The sequence below is a fragment of the Oryza glaberrima genome, chromosome 12 (genome assembly GCF_000147395.1).
Source record: "Oryza glaberrima chromosome 12, OglaRS2, whole genome shotgun sequence".
NCBI classification, from domain to species: Eukaryota; Viridiplantae; Streptophyta; class Magnoliopsida; order Poales; family Poaceae; genus Oryza; species Oryza glaberrima.
In genome coordinates, this window is record NC_068337.1 from 1,868,122 (window position 1) to 1,885,819 (window position 17,698).

At 39.9% G+C, this 17,698-nt stretch overlaps 2 protein-coding genes across 7 annotated transcripts; one reads left to right on the forward strand and one right to left on the reverse strand.

The window, feature by feature from the left end:
- Positions 1-2,714: 2,714 nt before the first annotated feature.
- On the reverse strand, positions 2,715-8,181 carry LOC127756208 (mitochondrial acidic protein MAM33-like). Of its 6 annotated transcripts, XR_008013202.1 has the most exons (6): positions 8,041-8,181; positions 7,657-7,976; positions 4,280-5,907; positions 4,122-4,188; positions 3,796-3,904; positions 2,715-3,678 (listed from the first exon to the last, which is right to left on the reverse strand). XR_008013202.1 is itself a non-coding variant. In XM_052281603.1 (3 exons), the coding sequence occupies exons 1-3, from the start codon at positions 8,179-8,181 to the stop codon at positions 5,745-5,747; spliced, it is 624 nt and encodes a 207-aa protein (XP_052137563.1). In that variant the 3' UTR covers positions 2,715-5,744. The 6 variants fall into 6 exon arrangements, 1 of the variants encoding a protein (XP_052137563.1); XR_008013203.1 differs by lacking the exon at positions 4,122-4,188 and having other exon boundaries at positions 4,467-5,907; XR_008013200.1 differs by having other exon boundaries at positions 3,796-4,188.
- Positions 8,182-10,761: 2,580 nt separating this feature from the next.
- On the forward strand, positions 10,762-16,907 carry LOC127757427 (probable calcium-transporting ATPase 9, plasma membrane-type). The gene is made up of 7 exons (XM_052282931.1): positions 10,762-11,067; positions 12,999-13,053; positions 13,143-15,085; positions 15,160-15,318; positions 15,489-15,660; positions 15,762-16,060; positions 16,336-16,907. Exons 1-7 carry the CDS (start codon positions 10,882-10,884, stop codon positions 16,639-16,641), a joined length of 3,120 nt encoding a protein of 1,039 aa, XP_052138891.1. The 5' UTR covers positions 10,762-10,881; the 3' UTR covers positions 16,642-16,907.
- Positions 16,908-17,698: the final 791 nt, after the last annotated feature.

Sequence of the window (17,698 nt, forward strand, 5' to 3'; positions counted from 1 at the left end):
ACAACATATATTGACATCAAATAAATAAACATCAGAAAGAAACCATAGAACATAGATATGATACTTTCTAGCCTTTGGAACAGAATGCAGATGGAAAACTAATCAGCAAGAATGAAATGTTAATCACGCGAACAAAATTTAGTAAAAAAACAATTTTTGGGAATGAAATCATCTTATCGTCATGCAAATGATCATTTTTACTAAATTCCAAACATCTGACAACTAGAAGTCCATACTGTAACATGAAAAAGACAATATTTGGCAGAAAGCTCATGTAAAATATATTCTCACACAACTGAAATCATCTGGTGCCAGTGGATTTAGAATTTAGGACATTTAACATGATTAATACTTGTACATTCCAACACATACAACTCTAAATTAGCACCTTATTATGCAAAGCAACTAAATTTGGATTGAGCGTGTATAGCAATCACTATTAACAACATTAAAAATGTTAGGATTAGATTTTCCTAAAATAACTGTTACTAGGTCATGTTTACAAACTGACGGAGCATATATAGCAACATTATTAACACAGTAAAGAAAATGTTAGGATTAGATTTTCCCTAAATAAATCTTACTAGGTCATGCACACAAACTGATAGAACGTACTTACGTACATGCCGACACACACATAAGGGTAAGGCATTAAGAGAACAAGTTATCAATTTTTAATAATATTCAATTTAATTGCATGTTCTAAATCCTGTTAAAGATCATATCAATTCAGGAGTCAGGTGGTGGAAAGGATAGGTTTAATAAGTAGCTATATAGATTCAGGAGTCAGGACTATGTGCATTATATTTAATTAAATCCATCATCTTGTTAAAGTAACTACGAAGACTATCAGAACAGTACTGCATCAAAGCTTGGTTAGGGATCAAGTCATTATCAAAATGATATTAATGTAAGCATTTTAGGTGTATATCACACTTAAAACCATTTTAAAGTCATTTTCTGATATGTACTTTTTGCACTTTCAATATGTCGTACGTCACTGCACTCTAATAGGAAGTAAATCAAAGAATAACCAAAAAGCATTGGCACATGCAATATAATTAAACAAAATTCTTGCAGGAGCTAAAGTAAAAGAAAACTCTAATTAAACCAAATTAGCCGCCTTATTTATAAAAACGCGAAAGGTGTGAAGGCATCAAAGCTTTTAATAGCAATACAAATGGCAGCTACTAGCTTAGTAATGCCTAGAAAGAACACACACAAACAGTATTTATTTGAACTTGTATCTCATGCATTACTAGACATAGACACAAGTAATGGCACAGTAATTGCATTGACGTCAAACAAGCAACCATAGAACATTGATACGATATTTCTAATATTTGGTTATGCAGATGGAAAACAAACAATCTGGGAATTAATAATTAGCAAGAAAAAAAAATGAAATGTTAAGGCGCTAGCTGGATATAGGATATATTTAGCACAAAGAAAGCATCAAGTTTTAGACCATAAAATAAAACTATTTGCCTAGAATAAATTAATGCTACAAAAACTAAAGCACCTATACATTTAGCCAAAAAGAGATTACTAAAACCACCAGATAATGTATGAAGAGATTTAAGGTTGGTTCAAATTAAAAAGACAAACTGAAACCATGCACACAGAGTTGATGCACAAATAAAACAACTGGTGGACAATCAAGGTTCTCAAAACCACTATACTAGTCTAATTAGACAAATAAAATGGAGAACTTGTATGCAGTTTCAATCACAGATTTATTGACAAGAGAAATAACCAGTTAGTGAATTCTCTAGCTTGTATGCAATTTCAATCACACAAGAAAAATGATGCAACAAAACAAGTCTTAAGGACAAAATTGAAACTAAGGAAGAATGCTAGCCATCTAGCAAGAACATGCAAGGGCCACCGTAGAATGAAATGGAAGTTCCACACATGCAGGTATATAAAAAAAATGAAATGGAAGTTCCACACGTGCAGGTATATAAAAAAAGGAAGAAGGGATTCTACACAAAACAAGAAAATGAAATGGAAGTTCCACACATGCAGGTATATATAAAAAAAAAGGAAGAAGGGATTCTACACAAAACAAGGTCCCAGTTGAGCTAAGTTTATCTTCACAACGTATAATAAAATTGATAACTATATAAAGCATTACACTGGACAAAAATACTAATAAGCATGCACATTTAAGTGAATTAATACATGCAAAAGGATGCTATATATTAGTTGTTCTGTTAGTATGGCACTACCTCACAAGGCAAAAAATTCTCATTGGCAAGCAACAATGTGCTCTTGTTTAAGGTCCTTTCTTGGCAAATCTTAATTGGGGATACTATGTTGAATGAGATATAATAATTATAAAGAAAGAAATATACCAGACAAACTGTAAGAAGAAACAAGTTAGTGATAATGTGTTGTTGTGATTAGCAACTAAGTTCAAGGGATTCACCTCAATTCAAAAGCCCTGGACATAAGATATATAATTTAGGACAATTCCTATCAAGCATAATATTTAAAAAACATCCACATTTCCATCTTTTATGAGCCTAAGCAAAAATTGCCTTGACACTGTAAACTTCAGTTATCTACCAAGTTAGTATAGAAGATGAATAACTTTCAAAACTGTGGAAGCTGCAAGACGATCCAAAATATTCCTGGAAATATCCTAGTTCCTGAATGAAGTGCTACAATGCTACATTCAACACTCACAAAATGAAAGCAAGAGAGAACAATGCCACAAGAGCCATAGAGTTTCATTCTATACAGACTAAATCAGTATATGGACAAAATTACCATGTTACAACTCAGGATTATCAAAACAAATTACCATGTTACAACTATTATACAGACTAAATCAGTATATGGACGTCTATATCATTTGATAATTACAATTTCCAACATCAGAGGGAAGCTTAATGAACACACAAATTACAAGATGACACCAAACCAACATACAAGAGGGCCAATCATATGTTGAAATGAACCCATAGCCTAGCTAGTTATGGAACAGTACAAGCCCATATGTAAAGGATACTATTGGAGATGCAAACTGGACCAAGTAGAAATCAAATACTGCTACTGAGAACTCCTCCATGGTTCATAAAGCAATTGTTTCTACTCAGAAGAAACTTCAACCAATGGCTTTATAATGTTGAGGTCCATAAATGTTCTTGAAATAAATCTTCAAATTAATTTCACCCAAAGTAGTCAAAAGATTTCAGAATCACCTTCACAACCTTGTAATATTGTTCGAAAGAAGTAACTGCCAAATGAATCATCTACCACAGAAACTTTAGGATGTGTCTTCTTAGTTACTACATAACCACCCTCACAGCAAGTTAATAACTGACTGATATAGCTTTTCCGGAAGTAAACAAGTTAACATCAAATTCTCGGAGAACTATGGCCATGTCTATGTTCTGACAAGACAACCATAAAAGCGCAGCAGGATGGACTTAAATAACCAGAGTTTTCCAAGCAGACAAATGGCCTCCAAATAATATCAATCTCACTTGTTATTTTGACCCAAAAGCGTAGCAGCAGTCTTGAATGGAATGGAGAAAACATCTTATACACCAAAGACTATTCCTAACAATGACCAATCCCATACAACAAGCTTCAATTTCTCTGGTTTATAAATGTTCGTATTACAAATAAAATGTTCTTGGACAGTTGCTTGTAATGGAAGCAAACCAACTGCACAATATTGACATATTGAAATTTCAATAAATTGCAATTAACCATAGCCCTAAACCAAAGCATCAAGATTCCTAAAACTAACACCAGTAAACAGGGAAATCACGAGATCTGTACCTCAAACTGAGCAGGTCAAGCAGCAAGTAATCTGTAGTTCCTGTACTAGGATAAATTAATCCACAGGGAAGGCAGTCAAAAAGAGCTCCTTAAATCCTCGCGAGAAATCCTGATGTTAAACTTTAACTAAGAACTGACACAGAAGAATCATTCCAACGCCCTAGTTTACCTCAAACTCGAGCACATAGTGACGATTTTTATCAAAGCCAAAAAGCAATACATGGTCCGGTTAAGATGACACCCAACCATATTCAAGATAATCTGAAGAGTATGTCTTGCCGAAATTGAACAAGTTAAAGCCGGTGATTTGAAAGCTCTGAACAGACCTTAAATTTTCTGATATGACTTGACCTTATCATAAAAATTACTAGATCCGAAGGAAAAACTGCATAGCTGCAAGCAGACGAACGGTCTCAAACAAAACCAAGCATCACGAACTTGAAAGGAACCGAAAAATAATCTGAGGCAAGTGAGCAATCCTAACCATGACCAATTCAGAGCGAAAACTTCAGTTCATCTAGCCTTTGATCAAGCCCAAAATATCCATGACAAATCCATCGCACCAAACATGAATTGACACAAACCAACCGATCGCGCATATTATACCCAACACAGCAAACCACAATTAGCCATAAACCAATCGAAAGAGATACTGTGTTCAGAAAACTAACACAACAGCAGAAGCAAATCGCCGAAACTAGACCCCCCCCAAACCGAACGGATCAAGCACCAGAAAAGGACGAGCAAGCGGGCAATCTATCCGGCTAGTTGGTGCACCTGATCATCAATCAACAAACGGCAGCGAACGAGGTGAGATCGAAACCGATTGATCCCTTACCTACCGACTTACCAGCCCACCCGCGGCGGAGGGGAAAAGGGGAAGAATGACCGCGCGAGAAGAGGAAGGAAGCCATGGGACCATCCTCAACGAAGAAAAAGCAGCGAGGATCGGGCTGCATTTATAGAGGAGCGGAGAGGAGAACCACCGAGGAGGAAACCGAGTCGGTGGGCTGGAGCCGGGTTGCGAGCGGAATCGGTGGTCGCCGCCTATTCTTGTCGCGGTCGGAGTCGGAGACGAGACTAGGCGATGTTATCTGGCGCTTTTTCCGGTGTCATGGTGGGGACGTTCTTATCGCTTTTTCTTTTTTTTTTTAGAGGACGTTCTTATCGCTAGCCGAAGCAGACACGCTTCACCGTCCTAATCGGCTAATCCTCGATGATTCGTCGTTAGCAGCAACCAGTTGTGCAGCTGTGATTTTACGTCATGTTCCATCTTCCATGCTTCCATGGAGCACAGTAAAAATAAATTATTTGTCATTTTTGTTTTTCAACCGAAACAAACCGTGTTCACACTTGATCAACCATCGATATTTGGATGGTTGCTGGTTCACGAAGGGCCTGTTTGGCAAGAGAACGGAAGAGGAATGGGAGTTTTAAGAGTGAGTTAATGGTGGGATTGGTCATGGGAGTTACATTTTTAGTCCTCATTCCTTGTTTGGTTTCACATCCAATTCCCTTCAAGTCTCACGAATTAACAGGTCTCCCCCAGGTAAGAGATTGGTGGGAATTCGACCTTTTAATTCCCCATCCCAAACCCCCTCAAATTCCCAAGTCTTCCAACCAAACTACAGACTTAAATTCTCAGATATCATAAGCTCTCATTCCCCAAACTACAGACTTAAACTCTCAGATATCATAAGCTCCCATTCCCCATCACCAACTCCCTCCAACCAAACAGGCCGGAAGGTTCTAAGTTCCAACCATAGCTGGAAATTTAAAACAATCAGATTCGACCAAACTATGGTGATTTCGTGGTCAATTCCACGGAACTAAATTAAGCACGACAACTGCATTCCACAAAGCTAGCTGATCTATGCATTTCCACAACAAAAAGTGTGCGTATTTGACGGGGAACATTTCAATGGTCTTCAGTGCTGGAAATATTTTTGTCAATGACTGCTGAACATGTCTTCCAAAGTTTTCAGCCAGTTCATATATTGCCACCGCTCCTTCTCAACCAAATGGTGGTGAAGTGAGCTTGCCAGTTTGGAATTAACGCCTCTTGCCACCAGATATCCTTTCAATGCAACCTGTAACCGAGGATCCAAATCTCTGCAAAAACAATGGGGAACACTGTCATTGATTGCAAATAGGTACAAGGAAACCAACCTTGTAATGATCTTAATCGAAACAACAGGAATAGAGATCCCTCTAACCTCTTATGTTGCCAAAAAAAAAAGGGAAACAAAGGCTATTTGATGTTTAAGGGAACAGAAATAGGCCCCTTCAGTGGAGCAATGTGATACAGTCAACTTTCAATTTCATAAGTACCATTTCATGAATGAGCAGTAAAAAGAACTATAGAAACATTATAGCTCAACAAACATAAAACATATTTGCCATTGAACCAGATAGTAAGGATACAAGTAATGGCTAAGGTTACTTTAACTGCTGGTGACAATGAAATCCTACCACCAAGCCTCATTACCTAGAAATTATAGACCATTGAGTCCCTAAACAATCACATCACGATGCTAATCTATTTGAGATGACATGTCCTGAGGTCATTTTGATAACAAAAAAAATACAAATGTAGTGATGAGCCATCTAAGCATAGTCTAGTCCCAAGTTAACACATGTAGCATGTACCAAGTGGCTGATGAGATGCTTACAGCCCACTGATTCTATAAATTTGTACTGACTCGCTTAAATCCAGTCAAAACAATAAAATCCAAAAAAAAATTGAGATGAGGAATTGATTAAATAGAATAAAAAGGTCCAATATTCCTCCTTGTTTATTTTAGAATATCTATTTTAATCCGAAACCAAGGATCGATTTTCAGACTTTTATAGTTATATGCTGCTTAGTTGGTTCTTACTACACTTGTACCTCCAAAAAGATCAGCATCGCCCTTATGCTACAAAACACTTTCAACCAACAAGCTTTTCTTGTTCATTTTGCACTTTAAATTAATAAATGGAGGCGAACATGTGAAGGTTCCAAATTTTAGCATGAGCATACTCACAGTATGGCCAAGTAATCAATATGTTTGAACAAATTCATGTGAATCCAGCCACATTCATGTTGAACATATTAGGACATGGCGTGGCAAGCCAATATAAAAAAAATCTCTAACAGAAGACGTCGTATAAATTTACTCTATAAAAAAATTAACTGAGAATTGCAGGTGCAAGCAAGAGTAATGGAGAACAGGAATTCGTGAGACCTCTCCACCAAGTTTACCAAAGTTCCTTTTAAAAACCATCCATCAAGATAGAACGTAAGAAAAATTCTACATTGAATTTTGACAATAGGGTATAACTAGATATTCTAGCAAATGAAGACCCTGCGGCTTAACATGGAGTTAATAACAAGGACAGATACTTGGTTCACTGTCATGACAAGATTGTAGGAAAATAATACATAGTAATAGATTTTTAGTCTACCAAGATACTATGTTGTAAGACAATGTAATCAACAATCAGCGCGTTAGAACAGTAAACCACAAAAAAATATACGCATGTTCCTCTACTTTTGTAGGAAGAAAAGATAGGTGGTACTGAATTTCCTGGAAGGCATAGGCTCTCCTGAAATTGATCATGTGCTAATTTTTTTTCTACCGGTCACTAGAATTACAGAGCTCCACCAAAATGCCATGAAAGTGCTTGTTCTTCCAGATTTCTTGGAGGAACTCCAAGTTTATGAGCCCACTGCGCGCATCACAATATCCACAAACATTGTGTTTGATTCATTGCTTCAACTTGCCACACCGCACTTTAGGCTGCCACACCTCCTTAGCCTTGGCAATGTTAGTTAAGAACCAAACAGCCCCTAAAATCACATGAATGAAGAAACATCACCTGAACTCAGGCCCTTCATACTTGTCTTCCCCAGCGTCGCCAGCAAACGGGTGATAACAAGCAGCAGTAACATCATAGTCAGCAGAGCTGCCATCACCTTCATCTGCAAACGCGCGGCAGTCGAACCGCATCACCGGCTTCAAATCAGGCTTACTGACGAACACCTTCATGAGCGCGTCCCTGGGCAGGGGCTCCTCCCCTTCGAACCGCAGCGGCTCGAGCACCGCCGACACGAGGACCTCCTCGGAAGCATCCCGGCGGCGCAGGAGCACTTCCTGCCCGCGCGGCGGGTCCGACACGGTGGCGAAGTCGGGAATGTCCTGCGAGAACCAGGGGGAAGTGAGTGGCGCTGGATTGGGGGCGGGAGGATGCGGTGGTGGGTACCTGGGATTGGAGCGACGGGGGAGAGGAGGGGGTGGAGGAGGAGAGCTCATGCGCGATCTCGGCGCGGACGGCGGCCAGGACGCCGCCGTCGTTGGCGCCGCCGCGGCGGAGGGCGGACGCGGCCAGGCGGCGCAGCAACATCACGCCGGAATCATTAGCGAGCTGTCGGTCGGTCCGCGAACCAAATACAGTGGAAGGCCCATAAATTAAATGGGCCAATCCTGCAAGGCCCAATCCGTTAAGAGTCCATGAAAACTGAAAAGGGCCTGGTACGTCAACGACCCAGCTATGAAAACATTTGCCTCAAAATGTCGTCGGCTATGAAAACATTTTAGTTTCACTTTACCCCCAAAATATCGTGGGAAATCACGTTCACAATTTCGCCTCGGTTCTTCTCCTTCACAAGTTTAACGGCGAAATGAAGAGTGACTTCTGCGGACAGCAAAAGTAAGTATAAGAGAGAGAAAAATAGTGACTTTGTGCTGTGCTTAACCAACACTTTTTTTTTTTGAACATTCAATATATTAAACATTAAAAGCACAAAACGTGCACTGGAGATACATGATTGTCTTTCCAAAGAGCAGCTTGTAAGAGTTGCTTTGTAGTACAAGTATTGTTATTACAAGTATGACTAATATTTTGACAATTTAGCACTTTAGATTCAGAAGATGTTCTAGCTTTTTTAGATAGGTAGTCTGTCATTTTGTTTATGTCTCTGGGAATCCATTTGATGTTGGAGGGGCCATCACCTGCAAAATTTTTTAAAAGTGCAAGAAGAGGCAAAGGCTCCAGTGGCAATTCTGATTGATGTAATCAGTATTTTGAAGTAACAGTGTTAGCTCTTGATTGTCTGAAAGAAAAAGAGGATTTGCAATTTTAAGGAAATCACAGATGAAGAGAGCAAGTTTGAAGGCTGCAAGTTCTGCTTGCATTGGTGATTTGTAGAGACTTGATTTCCCCTGCACAAAGATAGCTTGATGATTAATTGGATTATGAAGAAAGAGGCCAAAACCTGTTAGATTGTCCTTCCAAGAAGCATCAAATAAGCATCTGTTTCCTGGTAAAAAATTTAGCCAAACAGTAGGATTTTCATTTATGATAGGAGTGTCATTATTATCATCATCATTTGATAAAGCAGTAATGTAGTTCTTAGACATGGCATTGGAGGCATTACAAATTTGTAAAGGTTCCTAATCTTTTTTCTGAAGAAGTGATCATTTCTAGCTTTCCAAATATACCAAAGAAGAATAGAGATAATTTGAAAGTTATTATCAAAACTATTAGAAGCAAGGAGATAGGCAATGATTTCAGAAACATTATGCCTAGAGTCAATGATAGAATGTAGAATGATTGAAACAGAGCTTAGAAATTTTCCAAGTGAGTCTAGCAAAGGTGCAGTGGAAAAAGAGATGAGTATCAGTTTCTGGGCTGTTGCAGCGAGAGCAAGAATCTGAAATGTTTGAAACTTTAGAGTGAAGGTTAGCAGCAGTTGGAAGAGCATGTCTTAGGGCAGTAGCAGTGCGGTAGCGCACTTGAGGAGCCCAAGACCTCCAGCTAGACTAGAAACCGGTTAGAGAACCACACCTCACAATGCATGTGTCTTAGACAGTATCTATGTTAGTGGGTCCCACCCATATTAGTGGCCCCACCCATCCCTCTTTTCACTTCCATCTCTCCCTCCCATGCATACAAGCATGTGAGGGGACCACTCACAGTTTTCCTTTTGGCATGAGGAAACCGCACCCTAGCTAGGGGATGCAATCCTTAGCAAAGATATGGGTCCCGCCGCCTTTTTTCATCCACGTCAGATTTTGGACTAGCTGTCAAACGAGGTAACCCTCCAGCTAGGAGTACTGTGAAGAGCCTTATAAGTCTCCAAATGAAAGTTTTGACCTTAGGAGGAATGCATTTTGTAGACCAAGTTTTTAGAAGGATATTGCGATGTACAAAGTTAAAGTTGGAAGAATTTAAGTGAGAATTGCTAGAAACCTGTTTGTAGTCACTTTTGGAAGTGCAAATTCCTGTGGTTGTTGGAGTCCAGCAAAGTCTGTCTTCATTATCTTGTGGGATAATCTATACCTATGTTATAATTTGTGCCATTTCCTGATCAAAAATTTGATTCAGCTTGTTTAGGTCCCAATCTTTTCTGTCATTCCAAAGACGAGGCTTACTGACGAACACCAAGCTAACCAACAGTAGCTTAAAGCATTGTGACAGTGTGAGTGGTACCCGTCAAATGTCATCCATGTCGCTTCACTTTGCAACTACTCCTGCGGCGATATATATGGTGCTTTCTCAGCATTATCGCTCAGTACCTAAACATTCATTCATCATCGGGCGAACACAGCAAAGCGCCGAGTTACTGTGCTCTTCCATCAGAGGACGGAAACAGCAAGGCAAGCAAAATCAGTTGTGTGCCCTTAGCCGTCAGAGTCCACCGGATTCGTCGGATCCATCCATCCATAAATTCGAGTTAACGGAAAGTCCTAGCCATCGCCTAGTCAATATCTTTTTTTTTTTAATGGAATCGCCTGGTCAATATCAATCTCTCGTCAAAAACAAACGAATTTGAATCTAATTCAGTACAATTCACACAGGAAAGAAAGATTCAATTAGAAAATGGCGATCCGATCGCCTGCCATTTTCCATATTCTTTATCCCAAACATACAGGGCATATGCAGTTGTCTTCTTTTATTAGACCAACAAGTTGTAAGCTTTGGAGAAACAAATAACTCCTTTCCCTCTCTCCCCTTCCTCTCCGGCCGGGCAGAGCAGAGTAGTAGTGGAAAGTGGAGTGGTAGACTGCGCTGCGTGTGCGTGCTCACCGGCCGCGGCCGGAGATGGAGAAGCTGGACAGGTACCTGCAGGAGAACTTCGATGTGCCGGCCAAGAACCCGTCCGAGGAGGCGCAGCGGCGATGGCGGCAAGCCGTCGGCACCATCGTCAAGAATCGCCGCCGCCGCTTCCGCTGGGTGCCCGACCTCGAGCGCCGCTCCTTGGACAAGGCCAAGGTCCGCTCCACCCAGGTACTAACTAACCACGAACTAGCCGCTCTAATCCATTCCCCTCACATCGTTCTCCATTTCAAGATATCACGGTTTTTCTGTTTGATCCCCTCTCTCTTTCTACCGCATCTCATCGTGCTCGTGGGTCGATTTGCCTAGCAAGAACAACATTTAGCTAACAAAAAAGAACTGCTTTTGGTTTGTGTGTTCATTGTTCAGTATTCAGTAACCGTTGTATGTCCTGTCTTTTGCCATCAGATCGTGACACATAATACAGTTCTCCTCTTGTTTAGATCGCTCTACATGTTTCGTCCCGTTCATTTGCTCATCGGTGCCAAACAATTAAGACAAAAAATCAGGTTATTTATGCTATTGCTCCATCGTACTGGGCACAGACGCACAGTAGGTCCGTATCATGTTGACATGTATAAAAGACCAATTACTTTCAAGGAAACTTCCGCGAAGCAACCTTACAAAAAAGTACGAAATAAATGGTGTTAGAAAAGGACAAATATATCACCCTATCACATCGATTCTGTTATGTAGGAGTATGTATAGTTATCTCCACCTGTCAGTCTTTGCAAATATGAGATCATTGTTTAAAGTCCCTAATTTGGAGTACTATTGATTTCAACTTTTCTTGTCTTCATGGGAAAAGAATAAAGAACTCTATGTTTGTTTGGCTGGGAGAATCCAATTATGGCCTTGTTTGGATCCTCTGGGCTATTAAATAGCCCTCCAGAATCTTGCTATTTAGAACTATTAAACGTAGATTACCGACAAAACCGATTCCATAACCCCTAGGCTATTTTGCGAGACGAATCTAATGATGTATATTAATCCATAATTAGCGACTGATTACTGTAGCATCACTATAGCAAATCATGGATTAATATACCTCGTTAGATTCGTCTCGCAAAATAGCCTAGGGGTTATGGAATGGGTTTTGTCAGTAATCTACGTTTAATACTCTTAAATAGCAAGATTCCGGAGGGCCTATGTCTTCAGAGTTGATACTCTTAATTCAGGGATTAATTCTACATTACTATGTGCTGTATATTTTAGTGTTGTATACGCTATGTGCTCTAGGTTTGGTGGATAGGGTGGGCAGATTCCTATTTCTGACTTCTGAGCCACCCTATCAGATACTCCCTCGGTCCCATTTTGAGTGTAACCATTAGTTTCTGTGCCCAACTTTGATCGTCCGTTTTATTTGAAATTTTTTATAATTAGTATTTTTGTTGTTATGAGATGATAAAACATGAATAGTATTTTATGCGTGACTTATGTTTTTAAATTTTTTTTTAAAATTTTTTCAAATAAGACGGACGATCAAAGTTGAGCACGGAAAAGCATGGTTGCACTTAAAATGGGACAGAGGGAGTATTATTTTTATCACACAAATTCACAAAAGTCCCCCTATTTTACGGTTTATTCATATGAACCATCTAACTCCAGAAAAGTAGTGATGGTATTTATATATTAAAATAAAATGACCCAGTATGATGCAGGTATAGTGGCAATGTGACTTCACATGTAATAGGAGAAAAAGAAACTGCAATAAAGTAGCCGACTATCATGTTTGCAACACAAGCATAAAACCATATTTCTTGTAAGAACAATCAAATGTGGAGATCTTGCACTACTATATTTTGAATATTGTGCACGACTGAAGTTATTTATATTGTTGCCATCCGAAGTGTTGGATTAATTAAATTCATTTTCATGGACTAAACAACAGTATTGCTATTCCTTATCAGTTACCTTTTTGTAATTTTGTTTCTGTTAATGGAAACAAGAGAAGGCTGGCTCTCTTTCTCAAAAAGGAAAAAAAATCTCTACCAGTTTCCACATTATACAGTATGTGATTTTATCACACAGCTACAGGAAAATAATTATAACATATATATAACCAGTAAAAGCGTTTCCATTTTTTGTGTTTGTTGTCCCAGGAAAAGATTCGGGTTGCCCTCTATGTGCAACAGGCTGCACTCATTTTTAGTGATGGTATGGGATACCTTTTTTACGTTATTGTTCATGTTGTTGCATTATCAACTCTCTGTAACTTGATTTAATCTTAATGTTTTAAACAAAAGGTGCCAAAAAGAAAGAATACAAACTAACAGGGGATATTATTAAAGCTGGATATGCCATCAATCCAGATGAGCTAGCATTGATCACAAGCAAGCATGATTCAAAAGCTTTAAAGATGCATGGTGGGGTAGATGGGATATCTATAAAAGTTCGTTCATCATTTGATCATGGCATATATGCTAGTGAGTTAGATACAAGACAAAACATATATGGCGTCAACCGTTATGCAGAAAAGCCTTCAAGAAGTTTCTGGATGTTTGTTTGGGATGCATTGCAGGACATGACCCTTATAATTCTTATGGTATGTGCATTGCTATCTGTTGCAGTTGGTTTGGCAACAGAAGGTTGGCCAAAGGGCATGTATGATGGCTTGGGTATAATACTCAGCATTTTCTTAGTTGTTATGGTTACTGCTGTTAGTGATTATAAGCAGTCACTTCAGTTTAAGGAGCTAGACAATGAAAAGAAAAAGATATTTATCCATGTAACCAGAGATGGGCGTCGACAAAAGATCTCTATATATGACTTGGTAGTTGGTGATATAGTTCATCTGTCAATTGGAGATCAAGTACCTGCTGATGGACTGTATATACATGGGTACTCCCTTTTGATTGATGAGTCCAGCTTATCTGGTGAGAGTGACCCAGTGTATGTTTCTCAAGACAAACCATTCATCTTGGCAGGAACTAAAGTGCAAGATGGATCTGCTAAGATGATAGTAACTGCTGTCGGTATGCGCACTGAATGGGGAAAATTGATGAGCACATTGAGTGAGGGAGGAGAGGATGAGACACCACTGCAGGTTAAGCTAAATGGAGTTGCGACCATTATAGGAAAGATTGGACTGGTATTTGCCATATTAACATTTTTAGTTCTGCTGGTTAGATTTCTCATTGACAAAGGCATGACGGTTGGTTTGCTCAAATGGTATTCTACTGATGCATTGACTATAGTAAACTACTTTGCAACAGCAGTAACCATTATAGTTGTTGCTGTACCTGAAGGATTGCCCTTGGCTGTTACTTTGAGTCTTGCATTTGCAATGAAAAAGTTAATGAATGATAAAGCACTTGTTAGACATCTTTCAGCGTGTGAAACAATGGGATCTGCTGGTACCATCTGCACGGACAAAACAGGAACTTTGACTACTAACCATATGGTTGTTGACAAAATATGGATATCTGAGGTTTCAAAGTCAGTTACCAGTAACACCATTTCAGGAGAACTTAATTCTGTGGTTTCTTCTAGCACATTGAGTCTGCTTTTGCAGGGAATTTTTGAGAATACTAGCGCTGAGGTGGTCAAGGAAAAGGATGGCAAGCAAACTGTCTTAGGAACTCCAACAGAAAGAGCAATATTAGAATTTGGCTTGGGCTTGAAAGGAGATCATGATGCTGAGTATAGGGCCTGCACCAAGGTTAAGGTTGAGCCTTTCAATTCAGTCAAGAAGAAGATGGCAGTGCTGATTTCATTACCCAATGGCACGTCCAGATGGTTTTGCAAAGGTGCATCAGAAATTATTTTGCAGATGTGCGACATGATGGTTGATGGCGATGGAAATGCTATTCCCTTATCGGAAGCTCAGAGAAAGAACATCTTAGATACTATCAACTCATTTGCTTCAGACGCTTTAAGGACGTTGTGCCTGGCATATAAGGAAGTGGATGATGATATTGATGACAATGCAGATAGTCCAACAAGTGGTTTTACTCTAATAGCCATTTTCGGTATCAAGGATCCTGTGCGCCCTGGAGTTAAGGATGCTGTTAAGACCTGTATGTCTGCTGGTATCACAGTAAGAATGGTAACTGGTGATAATATAAATACAGCTAAAGCTATAGCTAAAGAGTGTGGAATATTGACTGAAGATGGTGTAGCAATAGAAGGACCAGAATTCCATAGCAAGAGCCCAGAAGAGATGAGGGACCTGATACCAAATATTCAGGTTCATAATGTTTTCCTCAGTCTATGCGTTTACTAAAATCTTGACCAAACTTTATATCTGGAAATATTTTGCAGGTCATGGCCCGTTCTTTACCATTGGATAAGCATACACTCGTGACAAACTTGCGAGGTATGTTTGATGAGGTGGTTTCTGTGACAGGTGATGGTACAAATGATGCTCCTGCATTACACGAAGCAGATATTGGGCTTGCTATGGGCATTGCAGGAACAGAGGTACTGTTTCCTATGCAGTTCAAAACTTATGAACGTAGCATCAATAGACATTAAAAAAGTCAGATATTTAGGACGAATATGTCAGTATTCACTCTTACTGAAATAAGTTGATCCTGATAATCCATTTTTCATCTTCTGAAATGGAGTAATTTTGTCTTGTATTTGTGCAGGTTGCCAAGGAGAGTGCAGATGTCATAGTACTTGACGATAATTTCACAACTATAATAAATGTTGCAAGATGGGGTCGTGCAGTTTATATTAACATCCAAAAGTTTGTGCAGTTTCAGTTGACTGTCAATATTGTTGCTTTAGTCATCAATTTTGTCTCAGCATGCATCATAGGTGAGGGCAACATTATAGTATTCATCTGATGCTATGTATTTCCATTAAGTGGTTCTCCATGATCTCCAAGACAGTACTAATGTTTTGCTCTTCCGTCACAGGGAGCGCTCCTCTCACTGCTGTGCAGCTGTTGTGGGTTAATATGATCATGGATACATTGGGAGCTTTAGCACTAGCAACAGAGCCTCCAAATGATGAAATGATGAAGAGGCCACCTGTCCGAAAAGGGGAAAGTTTCATTACCAAGGTCATGTGGAGAAATATCATGGGGCAAAGTTTATATCAGCTATTTGTACTTGGAGCTCTCATGTTTGGTGGGGAAAGGCTTCTGAACATCAAGGGTGCAGATTCCAAATCCATCATAAATACACTGATATTCAACTCCTTCGTGTTTTGTCAGGTTAGTGCATTATGGAACACTGTAACCGTGCTAGTATTTCCACAAACCACTCACATAAAATGATGTTTCTTTTTTGGCCTTAAGACCTATGGTGAAACTGAGGTCTGTCCGAAGTCTGCCACAATATGTGTTTGGTTGGTCACAGCTTATATTTCCAATATCATGCTTAAGAATCCTGAACTGATAGAGTTATCTTTTTTTAAAAAAAAAAAATCATGATTTGGCAAAGGGAATTTCTTGTTCTAATGATGATGTTCTGGCAAATGTTGTACCAGGTATTCAATGAAATAAACAGCAGAGAAATGCAGAAGATCAATGTTTTCCGTGGCATCATCAGCAATTGGATCTTCATTGCAGTCATAGCAGCAACCGTAGCATTTCAAGTGGTGATCATAGAGTTTCTTGGCACTTTCGCCAGTACTGTTCCGCTCAACTGGCAACATTGGCTGCTCAGCGTCGGCCTTGGCTCCATCAGTCTGATTGTTGGTGTCATCTTGAAGTGTATACCAGTTGGTTCAGGTGAAACCTCTGCAACTCCAAATGGATACAGGCCACTTGCCAATGGCCCTGATGACATATAGCTGAAGAGTAATCACTAACAAGGGAAAGTAGAATCCAGGGTGCAATACAGCATCCAGCTGCCCAGCTCAGTTCAGTTGTTTTGGAATACACTAACCAACCACTGATTTTGTTCAAATTTTGCCAAACTCCTGTCATGTAATTGTTACTACATCACACGTTACTGGTGTGCACCCTTACCACTCTGCTTTCAACTTCAGACTTCATTGTATCAGTGAATATTATCATTATGACGGTTGGTGGTTTGGATTCACTCTGAAATAATCTTTTGATGCCATATATGCCATTTGAAACAGATATATATTAGCACCCTTAAGGTCCTGAACAGGAGTTAAATTCATAAAACAGAGTAAATAAAGAACTAGAAGTATCATTCATGAACAGAACAGAACAATCTCCTAAGATCTGTCTACAAATCAGTAACTACATTGACAAAGAATCATCAGATATATGTTCAGTTCTTCCATCGTCTCAAAGAAAAAATAAATAAATGAATAATCATCGACTACTCTACCCCAGCGATTCAATTCATTCACATAGTATGTGGCCGTGGCTGTCTCCACCCTCGTTGGGATTGGGATTGGGATCACCGGCGCCGTCGAAGTCGACGAACAAATCGTTGAAGAAATCATTCATCTCCACCTCACCTCCTACTTGTGGTTCTTGTCTCACCTCCTCATTGAAGCCAACACCATAGCCGTTCATCGGTGAGAACAAGGTCATCTCCCCGTTGGTGTTCTGCATTGCCAATGGCATCTGTCCCTGCGTCCCGATGCCACCGTGGCCGTTGCCGCAGAGAACCAGCTCCCCGTCTGCGTTGATGCCGATGCCGTAGTCGCCGCCGTCGTAAGCATCTGGCTTGATGGCATCAACGTCGCCGTAGTAGTAGGCGGCGGCATTGGCCGTGTCGTCCGCCGTGTGTGTCGTCGTCGAGCAGCAGTAGTCCATCGAGGCGGTCGCTTGAGACGTCTCGCCGCCGCCGGAGTACGAGCATCCGACGTCGGGCTGTGGCGTCTCCGGCGCCGGCGCGTCGTAGCCGGTGGCTTCCGCCTCTCGGAG